Source organism: Chlamydotis macqueenii, chromosome 2 (genome assembly GCF_036417535.1).
Source record: "Chlamydotis macqueenii isolate bChlMac1 chromosome 2, bChlMac1.mat, whole genome shotgun sequence".
Classification (NCBI taxonomy): Eukaryota; Metazoa; Chordata; class Aves; order Otidiformes; family Otididae; genus Chlamydotis; species Chlamydotis macqueenii.
This window is the reverse complement of record NC_141557.1, coordinates 127,193,422-127,216,517: the sequence shown is the minus strand read 5'-3', so window position 1 is coordinate 127,216,517 and position 23,096 is coordinate 127,193,422. Positions and strand designations below refer to the sequence as shown.

The 23,096-nt window shown below is 35.3% G+C and overlaps 1 protein-coding gene across 11 annotated transcripts in view; it reads right to left on the bottom strand.

The window, feature by feature from the left end:
- Nucleotides 1-23,096, bottom strand: part of CSPP1 (centrosome and spindle pole associated protein 1) — a 60,108-nt gene that overhangs the window by 14,202 nt on the left and 22,810 nt on the right. For 8 of the 11 annotated variants that reach the window (XM_086740909.1, XM_086740915.1, XM_086740913.1 and 5 more), the window contains 15 exons: nucleotides 22,679-22,772; nucleotides 21,391-21,448; nucleotides 18,184-18,356; nucleotides 17,168-17,286; nucleotides 15,930-16,008; nucleotides 15,477-15,594; nucleotides 13,442-13,589; nucleotides 10,664-10,816; nucleotides 8,262-8,374; nucleotides 7,006-7,155; nucleotides 5,592-5,747; nucleotides 4,665-4,769; nucleotides 3,506-3,572; nucleotides 1,927-2,047; nucleotides 513-658 (listed from right to left, as the gene is read on the bottom strand). In XM_086740909.1, coding sequence (XP_086597035.1) covers nucleotides 513-658; nucleotides 1,927-2,047; nucleotides 3,506-3,572; nucleotides 4,665-4,769; nucleotides 5,592-5,747; nucleotides 7,006-7,155; nucleotides 8,262-8,374; nucleotides 10,664-10,816; nucleotides 13,442-13,589; nucleotides 15,477-15,594; nucleotides 15,930-16,008; nucleotides 17,168-17,286; nucleotides 18,184-18,356; nucleotides 21,391-21,448; nucleotides 22,679-22,772 — 1,800 coding nt within the window. The remainder of the gene's footprint in view (nucleotides 1-512; nucleotides 659-1,926; nucleotides 2,048-3,505; nucleotides 3,573-4,664; nucleotides 4,770-5,591; nucleotides 5,748-7,005; nucleotides 7,156-8,261; nucleotides 8,375-10,663; nucleotides 10,817-13,441; nucleotides 13,590-15,476; nucleotides 15,595-15,929; nucleotides 16,009-17,167; nucleotides 17,287-18,183; nucleotides 18,357-21,390; nucleotides 21,449-22,678; nucleotides 22,773-23,096) is intronic. The other 3 variants (XM_086740916.1, XM_086740919.1, XM_086740910.1) reach the window with 2 other exon arrangements.

Below are 23,096 nucleotides of genomic sequence, written 5' to 3'. Positions count from 1 at the left end.
TAAATCAATGTTTCTGAGAAACATTTTTAAGGAACTAGTTAGAGATATAAAGTCATAAAAATATTAAAAAGAATGGTGACAATGGCCAAGACGATGAACCACTTTAGCAATGATGTTACAATTTTACTATATTAAAAAATATATTTTCTAGTAAAGGAGAAACAGAAAGTTACACAGAATCATGTTTTTGCTAGTGGGTAAAAAAACCCTCTACTTTCAGTAACATCATAATATCAAGAAGTTTAAGAAGTTTAAACAGCAAGGCCTGGAAGCTAGGTGAGCGCTCCGAGTAATAACTCCATATTGCAAAGCTGTGAACTGTGTGCTCTTGTAGAAATGGCCACACAGAGATATACACACATACAAAAAGCTGTTCACAGAGTATGCTGGGTATGGCCAGTAGCTGTGAAGAAGTTGATTTTTGTCTTTAAATCCTGGGTGGCATGGAAGATGGAGGAAAAGAACAGATGTTTCACTACCTTTCTTCATCAATAACAAGAAGATCCACCTGCCTTTGTATTTAAGTTCATTAAATTCCAAGATATTCTGTATATTGATGGGATCTTGTGCCTCCTTTGACGAGGGTCGCCTTACTGGAGCCTGCAGACGAAGCCTGGCCATCTCAAATATGTCCTTTGGATTCTTCTCTCTCCTCCTGCTTGAAAAGTTTGTAAAACAAGCAGAATATAATTTAACATTGTATTAATATAAAGCTCATAACTTTCATCCTTAAATAAAGTTATCAAAACAGGAAAACAAATTTGAAAAGAAGGACACAGCTTCTTGTGTTATGAAAAGGGATAACCTCCCTAAAACAAACAAAAAAAAACCCTCATACTCTGTGGAGTGGAACTAAGATTGATGACCTGATAAGTCCTTTCTAACTAATTGGCATGATTAACTAATACATTCTGGAAGTAAACCAATTTTTTTAAATAAAAAGGGTATGATTATCAATAAGAAAGTGTCCTAGTTTTGTCTGGGATGGAGCTAATTTTCTTCTCAGCTGCTCTGTTTTGGATTTAGTTGTTGATAATACATTGATGTTATGAGTTGTTGCTAAAGAGACCAGGGACACTTTCCAGATTCCCAGGTTTCACTAATGTGCAGGCACAGGAAGCTGGGAGAGGTATAGCCAATATAGTTGATCCAAACTGGCCAAAGAGAGTATTCCATCACACTCAGTATATAAGTGGGGGTGGGCCCGTGAACTGGCTTCGCTTTTCTCCCGCCGTTTTGAATAGTTCTAGGATCATTTTCAGTTTTTTTGTTCGCTGCTCAGGATAGGCTGTATTGGTCATTGGGTTCTCAGGTGGTGAGAAATTGTGTATCATTTGTTTTGTATATTTTATTATTCCTATTATTATCATTATTATACATATAAAAAATTATCTTTTCCTTTGCTATCCTAGTAAACCGTCATTATCTCAACCCAAAAGTTTTGTTCTCTTCCCAGTTCTCTCCCTCGTACCCTGGGGAGGGGGAGTCAGCGGCTGTGTGGTACTCAATTGCTGACTGGGGTTAAACCACAACAGAAAGAAAGTACTACCACAGCACTATGCTATTCATAAGCACACTCATCAGCCGTAGTACTGCAGGTTACAGGCACAAATTACGCCCTAGGAATAAAGGTAATGAGATAAAATTCTGCCTTAGATATCTGATTTGGACCCCTCTCCAAGACAGAGTATTGCAGCTTCCAGCCTTACCAGTACAGCCCTTCTTACACTAAATTTCTAAGATTCTTGGAAAAACCCCGTACACATTAAAAAAAAAAAAAATCTAAAAAATTTTATACACAAGTTTATCTTCTATTTTTATTTCACTCATGTATATCACCCAATTAATACTGGCTACTAATATACACAGTAGCTTTGAGTTCCTGTGCAAAAATCTAACTTTTAAAACTGAAAATTACTTTCTTACCGTGTAATCGGTACATCATCATCACTGGCCACATTTAGCAACTGTTCCTGCAGTCGCCTCTCTTCAGTACGAAGCTGTTTCCTCATCTCTGATAATTCATTTATCACATTCTTTCTTTCCTCTGGAATTTAACACAAATAATTTAAAAACAGAGAGTGTCACAGACACTTTTCTGCCTACCTCGTAAGGTCAAGGAAAAAAAAAAAAAAGAGATAATGAACTGTTAATTAAAACAAGGATTATACAAATACAAGAACTGCAGCATTTCATACACTTGAAATTAGGTCAGAGCTTGTATTTTGAGACAGCACAAGGAGCAGATTCCCTGAACAGCAGAAAGCATCCAAACTTCAATTGAAATGTTTAGCTGTATTTAAAAAGGAAAAGCTATGAAATACCAGCAAGTGGACACTGCCAGTAAATAGTCTGATTTTGAAATCAGCAAATCTACACAGTCCTCAGAGTTCCAGAGGCAGATGACAGGAATTGAGGTGGTATCAACAAGCACACAACCTCATTTCTGTTTCCTGACTCAAAAGTGGGAGATCTGCCTGCTCAGTGCACACTCTCTTAAGTGTTCAAGAGTTTTAACTTCAACACTTATTTTCAGTATGTACTTATATTGACTTTTTCGACCTGAGGTCTAAGCTGGTTTTTTTTGTGGTCAGGACAGCATTCCTCCACAAGTTAAAGCAGTTTCATAAATTCCTTATTTTGCAAATAACATGCTGAATAATTTTGTATTTTACTGACTTCTACTCTGAGTCCAGAACCTAGAAGGCAAGCAAGTTTTACTAACTTAAATCCTCAAACACAAGATTTAACTCATGTCTTTATTTCTCTCCCGACAAATGGTCTGAGTCAATCAATTTCCAGGAGTTGCATTAAGAACCACTCTGCCTTCTGTTTAGTGGAAGAGCCGTAACTCCCCAGAAGGAACCCAGGTACTGACTGCTGGGGGTTAGCATTTGTAGGACATCATCCACTGTTACATTCCAAGTGTTGTTTCTGTCATGCTTGTAAAAAAAAAATAAGAAAAATGACTGCTTTCTACCCACATATTGCCAAGATAACCAATATATAAAGAGCAAAGGAGATCCTTCCAGCATGTCTGAATTTTAAAACCATCAGTGAAAGCTAAAAGGAATGAGCAGAGGATTAGGCAGATTAACAAAGGAAAGTAGAATTTAAGAGGTAGGACTGCAATGCTCTACGCATTGTTGGTCTAATCCATTGCTCAGCCAATCAAAAACTCTCCCATTTTGCAATGTTCTGGTCACAGCAGTTACCACTGTCCTGACCAAAAGATCCAGCACTTCCCACGCAGACTACTCCATTATCAGAGATTTTAGGAAAAAAAAAAAAATTCCTGATGAAGACAAATAATAAACACATTTTTATTTTTGATTAATACTTCAGAGATACCATAATAATACACCAATAATACTAAGACAGAGAGAATACCCACATAGAAATGCAAAGTTTGTGGGACTATTTCTTTGCAGGGAAGAAAGAGAACTGTAACTGAGAACAATTTCATTGTAATAGAAAATGAACTTGCAGTAAAGACAATACCTACCAAATGCACGCAATTGATTTCTTCTAGCAGGAACAGGTGGAGAAGGAGCTCTCGGTTGTGGAGGATCCTAGTGAATATAATGAATACAAAATGTTAATATGTCCAAGGAAAAAATATAGTAGACATAAGTACACTTTATTTCCTTAGTTTATGTCCAATTTATGTTAACTACCACTACTAACGGAAGACAGAACAGTAACCTCACAGGGTGTTAATGCGTAAGATTTTTTAAATCTGATCTTTAAATGTATAATCCAAATTACTATGATAATACCTATAATGCACTATTCAGAGACCTAGATAAAGCTATACCAAGTACTGCAAAGACACAGAAATAAACTAACCTTCCTCCAGAGCATTCTTTACATTTAGGGAAAGCAACATTTTACATAAAGTCTTACTTAAAACATTTTCTGAAACTGCACTATAAAGTGTTTTGCCGAACTATCATTTTCATAGCAAATTCATTTTTCAAATTTTTAGCCCAGTTCATACAGACAGTTGGTAAAAAAACATTTCCAATAAAAAGTCAGAAGTGTAGCCTGAGATTCAAATATCACAGATGATTATTTCATCTATGCTTCACAGGAGAAATTTATTTAGAAAAAAAAAAAAATTGTCAAAGGGAAGATTAAATCAAGTGAAAGAAATGAGTGGTCTCAGGACCTCTGTTGTAACTCATTCATGATGCAAAGAAGAAAGCTAAATGTATTAGGAGTTATAATTATTTTGTACCTTCAGAAACATAAAGATAAACCAAGAATGTCTGTACCTAGGAATCAACATTAAAGTTCACGCCTGAGCTAAGCTCTTCTCTGAGTGAACACAATGAGTTGCTAGATTAGATGTAAACTTCCTTATCCTAAACCTTGACATTCTTAAACTCTTGGTAAGCTGGACAGAGTATCTATACTCAAAAATCAGGTGCTCAACTCTACAGAAAATATGCATGCAAGAAAAAATTAAAATGACACACCCCTAAAAAATGTCTTCAATACTTTGAATAAAATTTCAGAACTACAAGACTGGCTAATATAAAAACTGTTTCCAGTTATTTGTGATATTCCAGCAATAACTGACAAACATCAAAAACTCACTAGAATTTCATACACTGCACTGTCTTAAATAAACCAGTAAATGTTGAGTATAAAAGTCATACTTGCGCATAGTAAGATATATGGCTCTCCGCAGAAGGAATCCTTTCTTCTTTTCTTAGTGATTTGTTCTGAAGTACTGGAACGATGGGAGAAGGTTGCCTTGAAAACTGCAAGGAGGAAAGCAAGACTGAAATCACATTTGTATAGATTCTGAATAAAATATTATTTTGGACAGGAAGAGTTTGGTTAGTATTTTTAATTTGACAGAAAAACACTTTTGCTTATCTTAATTGAAGTATTTTGGTTTGCTTTCAACTCTTAACTCCATAAAATTATTGCAAAAATTATCTAATGTGATTTTAATTTCTACCTACAGTAATTTTAATACTTTTTTTCCTGTGATGTAGCTTTTAAAATTTATGGTTTAGTTACATGTCTTTTTTTCCTCTAGCTACTTCCATTGTATTTGTCCATTTTAGAGAAATGATATGTAGAAATTTCTAGAAAAGAAAAAGCTCTGTAATTTACTTAGATTTTATCCATCAGAATTGTATGTGACGGACTTCTTAAATCATTCAGGTGAAAACAGAATAACTTAATTACAGAGAATATAATTGTTAAAAGATTAATAGTCTTCCAATCCTGTAAATTACATAACTTTATATTTATTTGTATTTGGACCTCAGCAAAAGCAGGCCACGGTACTTCACAGCAGATATAAAAATCAACTATAGAGTGCAATGTGCTCTTATTTATATTGTTTTTACTTTTTTTTTAATGCAAATTCAAGCAGCAAATTAAGTTTCCACTAGTATGTCTGGTTTTTCAACCAGCTGCTCTCTGTGTGCACTAGGTGTGCAGTAGCTTGATAAACTAAGAGGGGAAAATGGGAGGTAGAGATATAGGAAATCAAGCAATTTCTTTAAAATTCAGTTATTTTTTAAAGTTAAGAGAAAGTATTTATATCTTAGAAAGTCACTGAAGCATACTTTCTTCTTTTCCTCTTCCATCTTTTCATTTTTTTCTTTCTCCAAATATTGTTTAAGTTGTTCATCTTGCTTTTCTTCTTTTTCTTTTCTTCTTTTTTCTGCATCTTTTTGCCTCTCTTCATCTAATCGAATTATTTCTTTATTTTTCAATCTTCGCTGTAACATAAACATCATTAGTACATAAAAAAGACTCAACATTATTAAAGTTTTGCTTTGATTTTCTTTGAGAAGTTAAAATTACACATCAAAGTGATTAGTATGAAATGAAAAGCATATTTCATTAGGCTGACTTCAAATATTCAAATTAAAAACCATGCCATAGAAATATTAAACATCTCCAGTCCTGGCTCTGCTAACACCATTTAACAGAATTCCTGAAAACTTCAGTAAACACCAGTTTGTGTCTCCAGATCTGCTGCCACTTAAGGCTAAACTGTAGGAGTTGTTTCCAAAAATTCAGATTCAAACAAAACATACTGCAAACATGCATCACCCTATCACAAGCCGATGGAGTAAATTATCATCCAGTCTCGATTTCAGTCTTAGATCTGTGAAAAGTGATAATATCAGTTAGCTCCCTACTCTATGCTAGTCTGGCTCTACTGGCCAGAAGGTAAGACTCATCCAACTAACCTGCTCATACTAGAGAAGACAATCTAGCATATAAACTAAGTATTCTGTCTTAGAAATCCTAAATCCTACATCCTAAACAGATCTAACATAATCCCACAGGGTACTGAAAGATTTTTCCAGCTCTGACAGCTTTGTGTCATTTTCCTACAATTATTTATGAGATTCTGAATTATGCAAATTCATTCAGTTTTCCAAATCTGATAAATATAGCTTTTGGGTTTGAATTAAATCACAAATCTACCTCCATGAAAAGCATTCATTAGATCTGCTTGCCATTCTTCCAGAACAAGTAGTACTCTTATCTCAAAGACACATCTTGGCCACTTCAACAAAGGCTTTACAAAAATCTTCCTGTATAGCTACATTCAGAACACAAATAATTCCATGAGAAGTAGATTTAAGAGGCTAGCAAAAAAAAAAAATTGGGTTGGTTGGTTTGTTTAAAAAAAAAAAAAATAATCGCCAATTTGACAAAGCTTTTTATTGGCCTCACAAAAAATTTCCTTTAAAAAAAAAAAAAAAAGAGAGCACTTTTTATAGTTGATTATAAAACTGCTATTTTTCTTAGAAGAATTAACAGTTGGTAGCATACCAGACAGAGTGAGAAGAATGAGCTAGTTAATACTGACAATTTTGTACCTCTCCTCTGGGTAATGTAGACCCATTTAAAAACAAAGACCAATTCACAGGACACTTCTCAGTTTACCTTCTTAATCTAGAGGACAAATATTACAAAAGGTTAGTTTAGGATGAAAAAAAAGAGAGTATCAAAATACTATACCTCCTCCTCTTTCTTTCTTCTCTCTTCTTGTTCATCTTCATATGCTTTTTGAATTCTCATCCTCTGTTCAGCTAGTCGTTTTTCTTCTTTTTCTTCTTCCATTCTAAGTTTTTCTCGCTCTGCTTCTTCCCTACGTCTCTTTTCTTCAATCTAGAAAATAAAGCAAAGAAGTATTCAACTGTCAATAAACCAGTAATAATCTGACAAACAACATTTACCGTCATGATCTTGTAAAGACTTTTACAGTATCTACTTGCACAATTGCAAGATTGCATGGAGCAAGTGAAAGAATTCCAGAGTGTATCTTACATTTCAGTCTCAGAATTCCATTAAAATGAGCTGGTATTTTACTGTTTCTTTTTGACCACTCTTTACTGAACTACTCTCCAGTGAGAACATGAATTATAAATGCTACTAATAAAACCTAAATATTTCCTAAAGCTTACTCTACTCTGGATGTGCTGTAATAATGCTTTCCTTCACTGATAAAATAATGGAAGATGAGAACCCAAAACAAAAAAGGCATAGCAATTATCTTTTTCTTTTCCACAATTACAATATTTTTAGACACAGCACTGACTTACTGAAGCCAAAGGTTTGCCCATTCTTTATTCTTTTTCGCAGCACTAAATATGGAAAAAGCCTTGATCTCTTCTTTTTAAGAGATCCACATCAGACTACCATATGATATTAGTACTCTTTGAAATTATCTAGGATTTCCCTCATACTGATATTTAATTAAATTTATTTTTAATAAATAATCTTGTGATCTAAGATTATATGCAAAGTATTATGGGCAGAAGACAAACTGGTAGAACAACAATCATGTTTTATATACTCATCAATAACTACATTATTAATGTCTCACTGATCACCATTTCATTCTGATGAAAAGGCATTTGTATCATGTTGCCTTCCAAGGGCAATCACCTTTGTTTCTTTACATATTTATGTATGTAAACTCATACTGCAGCACAGTTTTGAGAGCTCAGTATTCACACAACCGTACTTAGAAAAAAAAAGAAGAGAGAATCTAGATTAATGAAGTCAACTATTAATAGCATCACTTTCATAGGCATTTCTTATGCAAGGCAAAAATCCGAGACTCAATACCATATAGCTCTTAGTACACCTTTTTGTGTACAAAATTTGGCTATGATTGGATGACGCCAGCAGTATCTGATTATTTACTTTGACTACAATCTGTCTTTTTAAAAAATTTATCTAACAAGATGGTAACTGGTGAGTGCATTCACCTGTAGACGAAGAAAGTTCTTGTACGACTCTTGTCGCTTAAGGTGCTGTGGAGATGGTGGTTCAACAAACACGTTACCTCGAGCAAAAGGAGAGGTCTGTGCAAATGTAAAACCTAAGGGGGGAGAAGAAGAAAAAAAAAAAAGTTACAGATAAAAATCAAACCAAATTTAAGACAGCAAGACAGAGAGAAGAAGTGGGAATTTGAGACATCTTTTCAACAGGTAGTTTAGGACAGCCATAATTCAAGGCTACAGCTGAAAACAATAGCTGTGATTAAAAGTTCTTTCATTGTCTGCCTAGAGTACTGGTTTTGAGTTCAGCTCAACTGTTAGTTGAGCAGGTTTTAACTGCTCAACTAACAATGTTCAACTCAGCTGTCTTTTTACAAAGTAACACCTATAAAAGTCATATATTCAACTGTCCAATCTACAGTTTAATATCTAAAAATGCTACCTGTAAGTTAATTAGAATAGCAAAGATTTTACATCTCATAACTTTACTGCTTGCAATTACTCTGACTTATCAGAGTAGTTCTGTTCCTTATGTTTATTCACTCTTTAAAAACAAAACATCCTAACAGAACAAATTTTTAGATAAAATAGCAATTAGCTCTTTGAGCTCAACCACTTCCTCCCCTGTATTACAAGCAACACCACTGGGGAGAGGTTACTAAACTATTCTCAGCCCCAAGTTACAAAAGCATTGTAACCACACAGTCCCAAAAGCTGTAGAAAGGAGGATTAAGTCAGATACTACACAGAACAGGTTTTGCAGAACAGGATCCCTACAGGAAGCACAGGAGAAAGGAAGTAAGTAAAGGAAAAGTAGAGTAAGTTATGTTAACTTTTCAGCTGACACAGTGTGTTCTTTATATCATGTCTGCTCCATTAAGCTGAGATGAACACAGCTGTCGTCGTTCTCATGCTTCTCCTCTAATCTTCCCTGTATAGTGACACCACCCAGCTCAGATGAAAGCAGAAATAATACATACACTTATTCCTATAGGAATTAACATGCTTACTGCTACAGCCTAGCCTTAAAAGCATATGCTCACATATCGAGGAGTACACTTTGAGGTTAAGTATTATTTTTCCGTATGTGAAATCACTGTTTGAACCCTTCCAAGGTACAATTAAATTTGTATGTGGCTCTTTCAGGATGGATTTACTTCACTCAGGATATATTCCATAGAGAAAGTCAGAATAAAGTTAATATACCATTTATAAGGCATGGACACAAGACAGACAAGTTACTACAGAACACATCAAGGAATGAACTCACTGTGTACCAGCTACTAACCTGCAAGTTCCTCCTTAACGGGATGGTGTAAAATAACAAAACCAAAACCAACCAACCAAAAAAACCCCACACATACAAAACCAAACCACCAAAACCTACACAAAGTCATTTTACTGCCTGACTAATCAACTGGAAGGTGCAAGACTCTGAAGTTGCCATTGCTGATCTGTACCACCTTCTGATCCCAAAATAAGTGATCTAACCAGGGGGCTCTTTGCTATTTTGCATTATTGCTTTATCAACCTTGCCTGTTTCACTTCTTACTAAGTGGTTAAATACACAGTGTACTAGGGAGAAAGAGCAAGAGGGAGGACAGAGGGAACAAAAAAAAAACCTGATTCTGTAGCCAGTGGACAGGACACCGAATTGCAATCTTATGAAGCAGATCCATGCCCAAAACACCATGTAATTCTTTACACAGAAGTGCAACAGTTTAGACAGGAGAAAAGCAGCACCTAAGCTGACTTGAGGAGACCATCACCAATCCTGACCCTTGCCCATCCTGAACCAGGGACAGGTCTGAAGTACCACAGTTTTCTCATTTATATGTCTCACAAAACATAAGAATAGAGAGAAAGGTGCACTAGTTTTTAAATAGTAAAAGAAAATAAAAACCCTAAAACTTTAAGACAGTGCACAGGGTTGCATATGTACCCAATTTATCTGTAACTTTTTAGAACTTGTTAACCTAGTTGCTGTACCAATTTAATCTTAACCTATAACATCATACATCTGCAGAGCCTCCTTTTTTATTCCATCTTCTCTAACAGTAGTACTCTTGTGTTCTACTGTATTATTTTAAAGTAAAACAAATGCGTACAAAGACTTGATCATATAACATTGAACCTGGAAAACTAATGTACTGATCCTGACTGTTCAGTGTTAAAAGTTATCTATCACAACTGACAAGACAGATAAGAAAATATACTATCAGTGCACACAGTGACAGCAATGAAGAAGTTTGGAAAAGTATAATACTGACTTTGCAGGTAGAGAGCACTAACACTATGATAGCACTATAAGAAAGGAGTAAAGAAACTAGAGAATTTTGATCACTAAAACCTATAAATCATAAGAGCTCTAATACAGTGTTCTTAAAAACCTGCTATTTTATTTGTAGATGCTTCTGTGTTCTCAGGTCTTGGGGAGGCCAAACTTAGGTCAACAGATACAATAGCCCTTTTATCTTCATACAGTCTTGGCTCTGGATTATGAAATGCATCTTCGTTTTGCTTGTGCATCATATTCAAGTCCGCTAAAGGAAAGGGGAAATAACTGTTTATAGTATTTTATCCTCACAAAACACATGTTCACCATAGATTCTCAAAAATACAGGTATTTTTGAGCAGCTGGGCATACCCACTATGGGAATAAAATATTTAAGCAAAGACAAGAATTTAGAAGCTGTAGGTAACATACTAGTCATCAGAAATTGATTAAAATACTTTGTTGGTTTTCTTTTGCCAGGAATGATTCTTCATAGCAATGATTCTCCCCTCTCCACCACCCAAAAACGCTATGAAATGGAAAGATAAAGAGCTCAAAAATAAAAATCTGACAAGTCTGTGTTGACAAGCGTGTATTTAGAAACCAGCCCTTCTTCTATTTCCTTAAAAGTTGCAAAATACTTCTGAGTTTAGCACTGGTATTTTAAGTACTGAATCTCTACTTGATTACTATTAAAGGCAGTAACAACAATGAACCATTAAAGTGTATTTTGGTCTTCATGTCTTCAGTAATAATCCAGACGCAGATTCCTGTATGTGAGCAAAACAATGTCATTCAACATTTTCACCGAAGTTTACGTGATGCCTCTCAGCTACCATAAAAATCCTGATGTTAATTTCATCTTATTCCGAAGTGTTCACCATACTACATCTAGAAGGCCCATTTCAAAACAAAAAAGTACTACACAGCTTTCACATTCTTTTTAAATTGTGTTTCTGATAATTATGAATTACTATAGTCATTTAAACATAGATTCCAAGAACTTCAAATTACATCCCTCTCTGTAAAGCAGCCTTTGCATACATTGGAGTCTCAAAAGCTATTTACAGACATTTTCAAGAGGATAAAAAGACAAGTCACACTGCATAAAAAAGAGACAGAGCAGAAACAGCATGTTATGTTTCATGACATTTGACTCATAACTTATCCATCATGCTGCTTAACTATGGTGGAAAAAAATAACTTTATGTATGTAGTTTGGGAAAACAGGCTAAGAAACTCCTTTCTCTTGGCTCCTCGTTTACAGATGAAGATAAGGTTCTTGGGAGGTATATACAAAGTTCAGGCTAACGTAAGCAATCTATACTCTGGCCCACTCCTCTCACACCATTATAAAGCCTAGAGAAAGAAGCCAGACACTTACATGCAGTGCCTAAAGTTAGGCAGTGTGAACACCTCTGTCCACTCTGGGGATACACACAACTTTCTAAACTTATTATTTAGGCACACAATCTTTAAAAAGCATTTAAGATTTACTCCCTACCCTCAAACTACACTGCAAATTTAGCCATATGTTGCTCAGGTGTCAGGAACTAATTATTTATATATATATCTGTTATCCAGTAAGTGTTCCATGCTTTGAACACTATCCTATTTTAAAGTATTTTAAAATATTTGAAAAATCTAATCTGAATTCATCATCATATTCCAATAACAAGAAAAGTAATTTGCTTCACATCAGAAATCAATAGTATCAAAATTGTGAGACTGACTCACTTTAAATGTTATCACTTCTACTAATTTTAGACTATAAACTACTACCGCTCCCACTAGTGTATTCAGTTTTCCACAAGAGAAAACTGACTGATACCCCTGGACGCGTATGAGAGATGCTTGTCTCAGACCCCACTTCACTTCCTCTGGGTAATTCATTAAGTATTCTCTTTTTTCAGAGATTAATTGGAAGCATTCAAATTCCTGGGGGTGGGAGAAAGAGCAAAAAGTTTCAAGTCCATTTGACTTAGCTGAAACGAGACGGTCACCATTAACACAATTTCCAAGACTATTCTGTAGACTACATGGGAGAGTGTTCAACAAAAGAGGACCTGTGGCAATTAAGTGAATTTAGTGTCAATAATTTTGTTTTGAAATACACAAATCTAATTGTGGCTACTGAGTACTATTTGTATTCTAGATAAAATATTGCTGTAGGGTTCAGTAGGAACCAGAATCAGGAACTTGAGTTTTAATCTTACATCTACCTCCAATTTACTGGAGGGGTAGATGAACAAGTTGCCCAAATCATAGCTATCTCCCAGCTCACTACAGTCCAATCTTGTATAAAACATCACTTGAAAAAAAAAAAAAAAATCTTAAAAAATATTACTGCTGTTTGACTGCTATTTATATAGCCATTTACCAGTAGTGTTACTTGGGGAAATTTAAATATTCCACTTAGCTTTATATATTTATTCAAACATGTTTTCATTTTCCATGTCACAAGTAGAGCTTTCTCAGTCTAGAAATAATTTTTAAAAATAAAAACAATAAAAAAACCTACTCCTGGCAAATGTTTAAATAAAAGTCTTCACAACAAACTGTAGCATATTTGTATTACAGCTGGTTCTAACAGCTTGTTTTCCTCCTTCTCCCTTACTGCATTATGAATTCATTTATAGCTGACATATCCTGTGTCTTCCATTTTGTTCAACTTGTACTCTTTGAAAGATCCTACTGAAATCAAAATAATTACTCACTTAAATATTCCTAGAGTGCATCTGCTTGAAACAAGTACTTCTGTTTGTCAATAAAGGGCTATCAGTGCAGGTATCATGTATCTGAATAATAAGGAATAACGTTTCTGAATAGAGCCTTTACAGGAACAAGAAAATATCCATCTTAAAAAGACAATCCATAATTTTGGTAAACATACTTATCAGATTTCCTTTTGCATCTCTGAGAGGAGCACCACCACCACCTTTTCCCCAGGGGTTGTAATTCCTCATTTCTGCTTCTAACTTGGCTTCATAGCGTTCCTTCTCCTCTTTCTCTTGTCTGCGTCGTTCCTCTCTCTCTCTTATCTAAAACCAAACAAACCAAAGTCAGTTGCATGAAAATATCCTATTAAACATAATTTTAATTAAAAGTTAATGGAGCAAGCTGAATGCTATCATTACCCATTCCCCCATCTATATCAAGCAACTTGCAAACCTCTCACTGCCTGTACTGCAGACAGTGCACTGAATGCTGCTGTCAAAACATGCACGTACAGTTGTGCATAATCACAGAGAAACATACAGATACGCAGCATAAGACTTCCAAGTTCCAGAAGTGCTCACATCACACACTCGCAGTAGATCAAAAGTCCCATATCCTTGGATCTTGTGACACAGAAATTTATGCTGCCTGAAAATTAAGCAGGCAAAAATTCTACAATATTACAGCACTTGCTTCTCTCAACCTAGTATATTTTGTTTAACCAAAACTTAAACTAGAGATGACATGAGATAAAGAAAGACTCTTAACAATAAATGACCTATTAAAACGCTACACAATTCTATAGCCATTCATGAAATAGTTTTCTGCAGTAATACATGATTATGTATGCAAATAACATAGAACTGCTCACATGCTTTCTTCTTCCTTTTCTTCAAAATCAGGTCAAATTTATACCACTAAGTCACCTAATAATTTAATGTAGCATTTATAATGAGAACAGCTGTTTAAAGCTTTTAAAACACTAGCTACTGTTTATGTAGCTGAACTATATTACTGCATTTTTCTTTAGTTTATTTCTTCTGTCCATCAGATAAATGTTCCCCTTTATCAAGCAGCCAGACAATTTTGTAAGATATAATGAGTCAACACAAAGACCCATCTAGCCCCTTTGACTGTTTACAAAAATGGTCAGTCAGGTTTGTCTATAGGAAAAAAAAGCAGAATACATTCTGTTAGCTTTCAACCGTAAATAGTATAACAACTTTGAAAGACTGTATGGTGCAACGTTTATGAGACCTTTATATCAAATCTTGTAGTCTCCCATATGGCAAGATAAAATTTACTTCTTAAACAATTCTATGATTCTAAGACTATAGTGAGAAAATGCCTTCAGAGAAGCATAAGTGCAATATCAGACACTATTCCTAAACGTTTATTTTATTCTTAATTTGACCTTGATTGCCAGTCCATCCTTTATCCCTATGCAGAACAATTAGAACTAGAATATTTTTATAGCAATTATTTACCTTCACTGAAGAAATACATAAAGAAGAATAAGATAAGAAAACATGAGTGACACTGAACTAGGTTCTAGCAAAACCTCTTCTGAGATAACACGTCTTACGATGATCAAATACATTTTTTAAAGACAAACTCCCACAAGGTGCAGTCATGAAAGGCGACTAAAATGAGTAGGGAACTAGGACGTCTACTAGAAGACAGGAGACTCAGTAAATTTGTCTTGTGTATCAAAAAGGAAGCTGGAAACAGATAAGGCACCACCTACAAACACACTGGAAGTAAACATTAGGGAAGCTTTTGAATTAGTATCCAAATGATCACAAAGAACTTACTGAAATTACTGTTCCTAATAATTATAGGAATAATGCTCCAAAGCCATCTTTCAATAGGAATAGCAGAGCAAAACAACTTATTGCTTTTAGGATGCAGGTTCTTATGTTTATGAAAATAATTACATAAAACTCCATGCCTGGAACGAATCTGTTTGCTGTCAGTCTTAACATTCTCTCTGCCTCTGACAAAAAAAATTGAAGAGCTTATCATCCACTTGGAGAGTTAAATGAGCTAAAGCAGGGTCACAAGAATGGGAAGAAGGAAGTGATGAAGGGAGAGAGTTAAGAAAGCTTTTTATTTTTAAAGGAAATAAATATATTTGAAAGAGTACTACAGTTACAATCATTACATATCAAAAAGTAAAAGAAGAAAGCATCAGCTTTGTCACTCAGTACCTGCTTTTGTAATTCTTGTTGATAAGATAACGTTGCCACTTTGGAAGACTTTTTTTCTTCAGAAAATACTCCTATGCTTCTTTGTCTGTCTCCTGTATTCCTCTGTCCATTGTTACTTCTGAGTTAGAAAACCACACATATGAAAGGAGAACATTATAGGGTTCAGATGGGGGGGAAATTTAAAAAAAAAAAATTCCTCCCTGAAATATTTAAGAGCTGTTGTTTTCCACAGCCTGGCAGTTTATAATCACAAACATTTTCATAAATCCATATAAAAAACAGACTTCACTGAATTATTGTTTAGACAGAAATTCTTAATTAGAAGTTTGAAGAGTTGTCTTTAACACACTTTATTTCAAAGGCTTATCTGTTGTCAGCAAAATACTCCCAACATGTGAAGTGTATCAGTACAGGTAAACCCAAACAAAGAAAATGAGCATAGATAATACTTACACAGATTGCTCTGCTGGGGCTTGGCCTAAAGGAAGATCCAGATTAGGTGTGGGTTGCATTCCCATCATACCTGTACCATCTACATTGTAAAAAAAATTTACTATTTTAAACATTGAATGCTCAAAAATATACATTTGCCATTACTTAAAAGAACAGAGCTCACTGCTCAAACTCTGTGACTGTAGAATTACAAACAGGACTTTCAACTTCTATAACAAACTTTGCTAACCCTTAATGCCCCCTAAAGCAAGAAACACAATGCCAAAGTACCAATCTATGTCTTAAATTCAACTAAATCCCTTTAAAATTTACAAATATCTTCATTTATATAGTCTACCACAAGCTAACAAAACCAAATAACTCACTTAATGTTACACTTGTCCTCATGCTTCCCAAATTGTCCTCTGTTTTGAGGAGACCCCATTGGCTTCTGCAGAACTACAGTACATTTGGCATCTGTACTCAAAATAGGACCTGCAGCACTCTGCCACAGCAGGCCTCGAAATTACTGCACATGCTACTGCTTGTGTTCAAGACAGTAAGAGATGCATCTCTAAAACAATTTCACACTTTCAAATTTTAAGCACTTAGCAATATTCCAGTTTGTGACAATAAGCTTTAAGAAACCTAACTCTTGTATGTGAATAGGTTATATTGATACAAGGCTAAAAAAAACAACCAGGCAACATCAAAAACACATCCACACACACACAAAAGAAAACCACAAACCAAACACCACACAATCTAGTCCCTCTCTACACACATCACAGTTTCTTTTCTTGTGAAATCATCATGAAGCAAAGGGTAGATTTTAAAAGCTCATAAATATAAAGTTTGATTACTTCATGTAGTTCCTTTAAAAATATTTAAAATTATATCTGAAATTGTAACAACTAAACATGTAATCAATTATGATATGATTTAAGCCATTTTAGAAAATAATATTTTGATTATCAAAACCATAAAGAAAATTATCTAGGAGGAGTAAAGGTTAAGTAGCTGAGACTAGAGCTTGTTCAAACAAACAAGATTTCTGGAAGCCATAGCCCCTTCTGCAGTCAGAGAAAATTACTTCCTTCAAAACCAGTATTGAAAAAAGCCTACTTTTCATTCAGTGCACATCTAAGAAATGAGTTTAAATTGCTGTTACTAGTTCTACATTATTCATCTTTTAAACAGATTAAAAGCAGTCATCTGTATCACTCTAACAATCAATCCAGCTAAAATCATCAACTTACAATATGCAAGATTGGGATCCAAAGGATTCCTAGCCCCGTAGAAGTAATACGCATCATCGTAAGGTGTTTTATAGTTGTCTATTAAAACTGGTGGTGGAGGTGGTGGCATCGGTGCAAGCCTTAAAGAAAAAAGGAACACAATTCTTTGAGTTTTGTACAACTGAAAAGAGAAGATCAAAAGAAGAAAGAAAGAAGAAGAAAAAAAAAAGAAAAAGAGAGAGAAAGAACTCACTACGGAAAAATTCTAGATTTAACTCAGCTCAAGACCTCTCATTAGTGCCATGCAGGAACAAGATACAGTAAGCCTCAGCAGGGAATTAACATTCCCTTAGGGGGTAGTACATGAACCTACACTATTCCAGAGATCTAAAGAATGTAATACAAGCACGTCTTCTTTAACTGGTTCATTTAACGATACTTACTGCTACATCAGTAACAGTAAATAAAACAAGCTAAGGATTAGTCTCTGGTCAAAGGGCAAGTAGCACAGCACAGCTTCAGCCACAGGCCTAAAGCTCCTTCTCTCTCCCAAAACAGTTTAGACTCAACCGCAGTGTCTAGTGGAAGCTGTCCTTGCCTACCCTTCACTCCTGAGCTCAGCCCTGCGAGACTGCTTAGCTGACAGGGGCCAAACTCACGCCGTATCAGCCTTCTGACAATACGGACACTGCTGAGCACGTGCCTGAGCACTCTCGCAGTGCGGTTCAATATTACAGGCACGGACATAATTCTACAGCACAACTCTTATTCTACACAAACACCCACTGAGAGCTGTATTCACAGACAATCCAGTCTCCTCAGATTTTTCAAAATAAACTGTGAAGAAATAGGCATTAAAAGCTTATTTCAGTGCAAAGTAGTATATTTGTCTGTTATCTTTTTCTTAATTGTCAAAATATTACTCCTATCTGCATTACTTCCTCAGAGAAGGATCTATACCACCACTGACTGAGCTGTAATAACATGCTTAACACCAAGCGTATTTAATATGCAAAATGAACGTGACGATGAAGCACCTGGGTGTGGCTATTTCACCAAGAGTGCTGGCTAGCCCCCTGTGAAAGTCTTCATTCTCTGGAAAGGCTGAAGGGATGGGCACCGGAGTTTGGAAGGCCACCCTAGGCCTTTCGGGAGGTACTTTCTCTTCAGAAGCTCTTGCTGTCAAGCCAAACTGATTCAATCTATTTGGCTGAAGAGGGGAAAAAAAAAACAGAACAAGAGAGAAAAAACGTAATTACTTTGTTATGACTAGGAACTATTCTGAACCTCTATTTGGGCTGCATTAAACACTTCACTGGGTCCCAACTAGTTGTTCAAATCTCTAGTAATTGCATTTTTTTTCTCCAAAGGAATTACTGGAAATCTAATACTACAAGGAAATCTAGCATGTTTATCATGGATTTACAAAACTCAACCTTTATGGCAGGTTTCACAAAGTATATTGTTTTAGTTATTATCTGGGGGGGGGGGGCGCGGGGAAGTACTTACACAGTTGTCTGTAGTATAGGTTGTTATCTACAGCCATCAGTTTCCTACACTGACAGTATTCTCAATATCATTAATAGAAAAAGTTTCTAAAATACATATCCCCCTTGCCTCCCAAAACTAGAATAGCTCATAATCAGTAAAAATAAAAACAAACATACACTGAGACTTTTTCCAATAAACATTTCCTTGCAATACTGTTATTTCATTTTTTGAGTTCCTTTGATTTTATTAGCTTTGGCAACCACAATAATTACAAATTTTTGCGCTTTTTTTTCTTTAAATAAAAGTATCAAATGTTTATTGATAACTGGCAGCCTCAGAAGAAAGTCAATGCAACATGCAAGTAATGCAAAGGCATGCAAGTCAGTTTCAGAACCACTCAATCACACCCAGAAAGCCCTTCCACCAGCTGCTATGCATAAATGTTTTGTTTGTTTAAATGAGTCAACATAATAGAAGATCAGGAAAAAAAAAAATCATACATTGTTTAACTGAAAACAGATTTTGTTTCCAAATTTACTAGTCCTAAGATTGTAGTGCTTCAGTTAACATGCATTCAGAGAAAGTAGTACCACCAGCCAGCTAAATATTAAATATCTAACAGCAAACTGTACACCCTACAATAAATATGGAAGTATTTCAGTAAAATATTAAATGTTTACCTCCTCATCACTTAGCTGCAAGACAGTACATATAAGGCAGTTAGTACTCACTAATCATGAATTACAGTATTAGGATTAAAATTCTCAAAAGCTACTAGACATGGCTATTTGTTTATAACATTTACCTTCAGATTTCTAGATGTGAATATGAAATTAGATAATAGATATGAGCTACAGCATTTTGAAATTACAAAGCAGTCTACAGACTATTTTTTTAACTTGTCTTTTCAAATCCAGTGTCTTAAGCAGGAGAACATTTAAAACAGCCTTTCTCACTAACAGTTCAATGTGAACTGTTCCCAAAGTGCCCTAGATTTCAGCTCTGCAGCCAATTTCAGATGTGCCCGTGGTACTCAATTCATCCTGGAGATTGCTTTCTTTTAAACAAGCAGTATCTACAACAGTCTACTTTTATAGACTCTTAATCAGGCATTGGTATTTAACCAACCTGTAATTAATCAAGAAATCCACCTAATTAGAATCCCTTCCCAAGAGGCAATTTAAAGCGAACAGTGACTGCTGCTTAATGAATGTAGCAATTCTACTTAACTGAAGGCTTTCAGCTAAATTAATGGTTTTAAAACATTATACATGCCCTGGACTTGCTCTGGATATAATTTTGTTCCTACAACAGGCACTTTTCAGTCTCTGACTGAGATGCGTACAGTATATGGAGTGCTGCAGCACAGCATGCTTACGCCTAGTCAGCTTTGATTAGACCAAGCTGTTTACACTGACCTCACAGCCTGCTGTGCCAAAAGAACCAGTATCCTCTGCTCAGTTTTTCCTCTTCTGCCTGGCTCCCAGCTGTACACTCCATCCCTCTCCCTTTCACCATCTGAATCTCTGGTTAGCCAACTGACCTCTCTAAGCCAACTAAAGAAGTGAAAAAGATTCAGACTTTTGCCAGCTAACCAAGCTGAATCAGTTCACAAAAGGGATCAAATAAGCCACAGATACTTCAAGCAGAGAGGGCAGGAACACACAACCAGCCCACTTGTCAGTGTTTTCCCTCCCCATTTAGGAGTAAGAATTTTGATTCAGCTTTGTTGCCTGCCTACATGCATTCTCAGTCTCCTGCCTCACATGCTGACTAACAGCATCTTACAGCTACTCATTCATCTTCATTTTCTAGACAATATGAGCTTCTTTAACCTCTGCTGAACTCTCCAGAAATGGCACAAGTTTCTTTCTACGTTGTAGCCTCCCCCAAAAAACCAGCACTATTGATAATTTAAACTGGTAACCAGTTAAATTATTAACCAGTTTAGCCTTGCTTAAGAAAGTTACCCGTGCTACATCTCCAGCAGCAGACCTCTACAGCACCCAAGATGCACTGGCTTCAGACACTTAGCAAACATACATATGCAAGTCATACTAGCTATGTGACAATTAGTCCGCCACCAGTGTTCCTAGTACTGACAATCTACTCCTACGTATACAATAATCAAAATTCTTAGTACAATAATCATCTTGCTAAGGAACTGGAGACAGTAGTAACTCTGCATTAAGTCTTACAAGGAACACAATATTAAACATCTTGCTTTTTACAAAACCATATAAAAATGCTTGTAATCCTGAACACTGCATTTGATAGTTTCAAAAAAAATTTACAAATTTAAAATAAAAATTGCTACAGTGAGATCAACTCATGAGCAAAACAACTGTTTGGGTTTTTTTTTATTGAAAAAGAGCAAAAACTTTCTGCAGCATACTTTACATTCCCAAAGAAAGACTACTAGTGTGTGCATGTGAAGGTTACCACTGGACACTAAGTATTTTTTCCATAATAGCCACTGCTTGCACAAAATTTCTACATGGTCACGGCAAAAGAAAATGTTCAATAACTTCCATAAACTCTGTGAAAATACTCTTAAGCTGAAAGAATGTGTGATGAGATACAGCCTTATCATCCTTGGCTTCAATTTTGTTCTACAGTAATGCCCTATTATAAAAAATCACAACATTTAACATTCTATAAAAGCCCTACAGACTTTTGTGACTGAGCAACCACAGTACACATGTAATTAAAAAAAAGATCTATATAAGTGAAAGAAAATTTGAGTTCCTCACCTTCTTTTCTGGGTCTCGAACTCCAGAAGCAGCAACTGAGAGCTCAAGTTCCTTCTCACTGATTTGTTTTAAAAAAGAAAAAGAAAGGGGGGACACCAAGTTAAAAAGTAGTAACAACTACACTCATTCTTTCAAAGCACAGACCTCACAACCATAGTTAAAAGAAGTCTGAAAATACAGGATAACAGAAGATATGATTCCACTTGATTTACAAGGGCATGTAGTAATAGGACAAGGGGTAATGGTTTTAAACTGAAAGGCGGTAGATTTGCATTAGATTTAGGGAAAAAAATTTTTACTGTGAGGCACTGAACAGGTTGCCTAGAGAAGCTGTAGATGCCCCACTCCTGGAAGTGCTTAAGGCCAAGCTGGATGGGGTTTTGAGCAACCTGGTCTAGTGGAAAGTGTCCCTCCCCATGGCAGGGGGGTTGGACTAGCTGTTCTTTAAGGTCCCTTCCAAACCAAACCATTCTATGATTTCTTCTGGAGTCAGGGAAGAAGGATACTGTATATTATTTGTAATTATACAGAACTCGCAAGAAGTATCTGGCTATCATCCATTCCCCCTAATAAAAACCCAGCTACCAGAAAAGGACAAATCACTACATTGCTTTTTAGTACAACCTTTCAGGATATTTCTTAAAAATTGATGTTAATTCACGTTACAGTAAGAAGTTTATAATAAATATATTTAAAATAATGATTCGAAAGTACAGCAATAAGTACTATATGGCAATTTCAGGGCTCAGGCTTTTTCAGCATGTACAATTTTTCATCACAGCGAAACCATCAGTAGTAACTTATTTTCAAATCCTTATCCCTTTCACTGTGCGTTTTTATGTATCCATACTATCATTCAGAAGGCAGCTACTAACAGGTAAATAAGAAATTTATATTTTATTATTCTGCATAAGCCAGATAGTCAAGTGCTTTGAAAGTGAAAGGTTACTTTCCTAAGCTGGAGGGCAAAATAAGATTTATTTTCAACTTTGCAAAGTAATTAGACATTCCTCTACCAGCAAAAAAAAAAAAACTTCAGTTAAAGCTCCCTTACCCTCTAAGAAACTAAAAATTATTTTTTAAAAATGAGAAAAATCTGAGTTTTCCTTCATTCCAGTGCAAGCTGGTGATTTTTTTTTATTACAAACTAAAGCTCTCATGTCAATGAGTTTAAATGGATGCAATATTACCTAGCTTAGTTATGAAAATCATTCTTACCACATTCAATTAATGAAATTCCTTTAAATTTCAGCCATTATCTTTTTAAAATACAGTAACTTTCTATTACCGTCTCTTATTTCGCTGTTGCTCAGCCATCTGTTCTATTAGTTCTTGCCTGTATTTCTCTTTTTTCCTTTGGAGAAGTTCTCGGTCCTGACCACCTGATGGACATGACCATACATTTGCATAAATGCTCCACAAAATACATAAAAGGTACTGGATAAAAACATTGCATTTCAGTCAATTTAAAACATGAAACACAGCTGAGTAAATGATCTGGGAATATGCATAAGAACATTAGACCTTTACTGACTCAAAAAAAAAAAATCTAGTTTTAATACACAGTTTGTTTGGAATACGATTATCAAAACTACTAAAATTTTCATTATTTTTTTCCTGGTTTGCTTGGTTTTGTATAGTCAGGAAGCTACAAATTTCAAAGCTACATGATACAACAGAAACTCAAAAAAGTTACTTAATTTTTT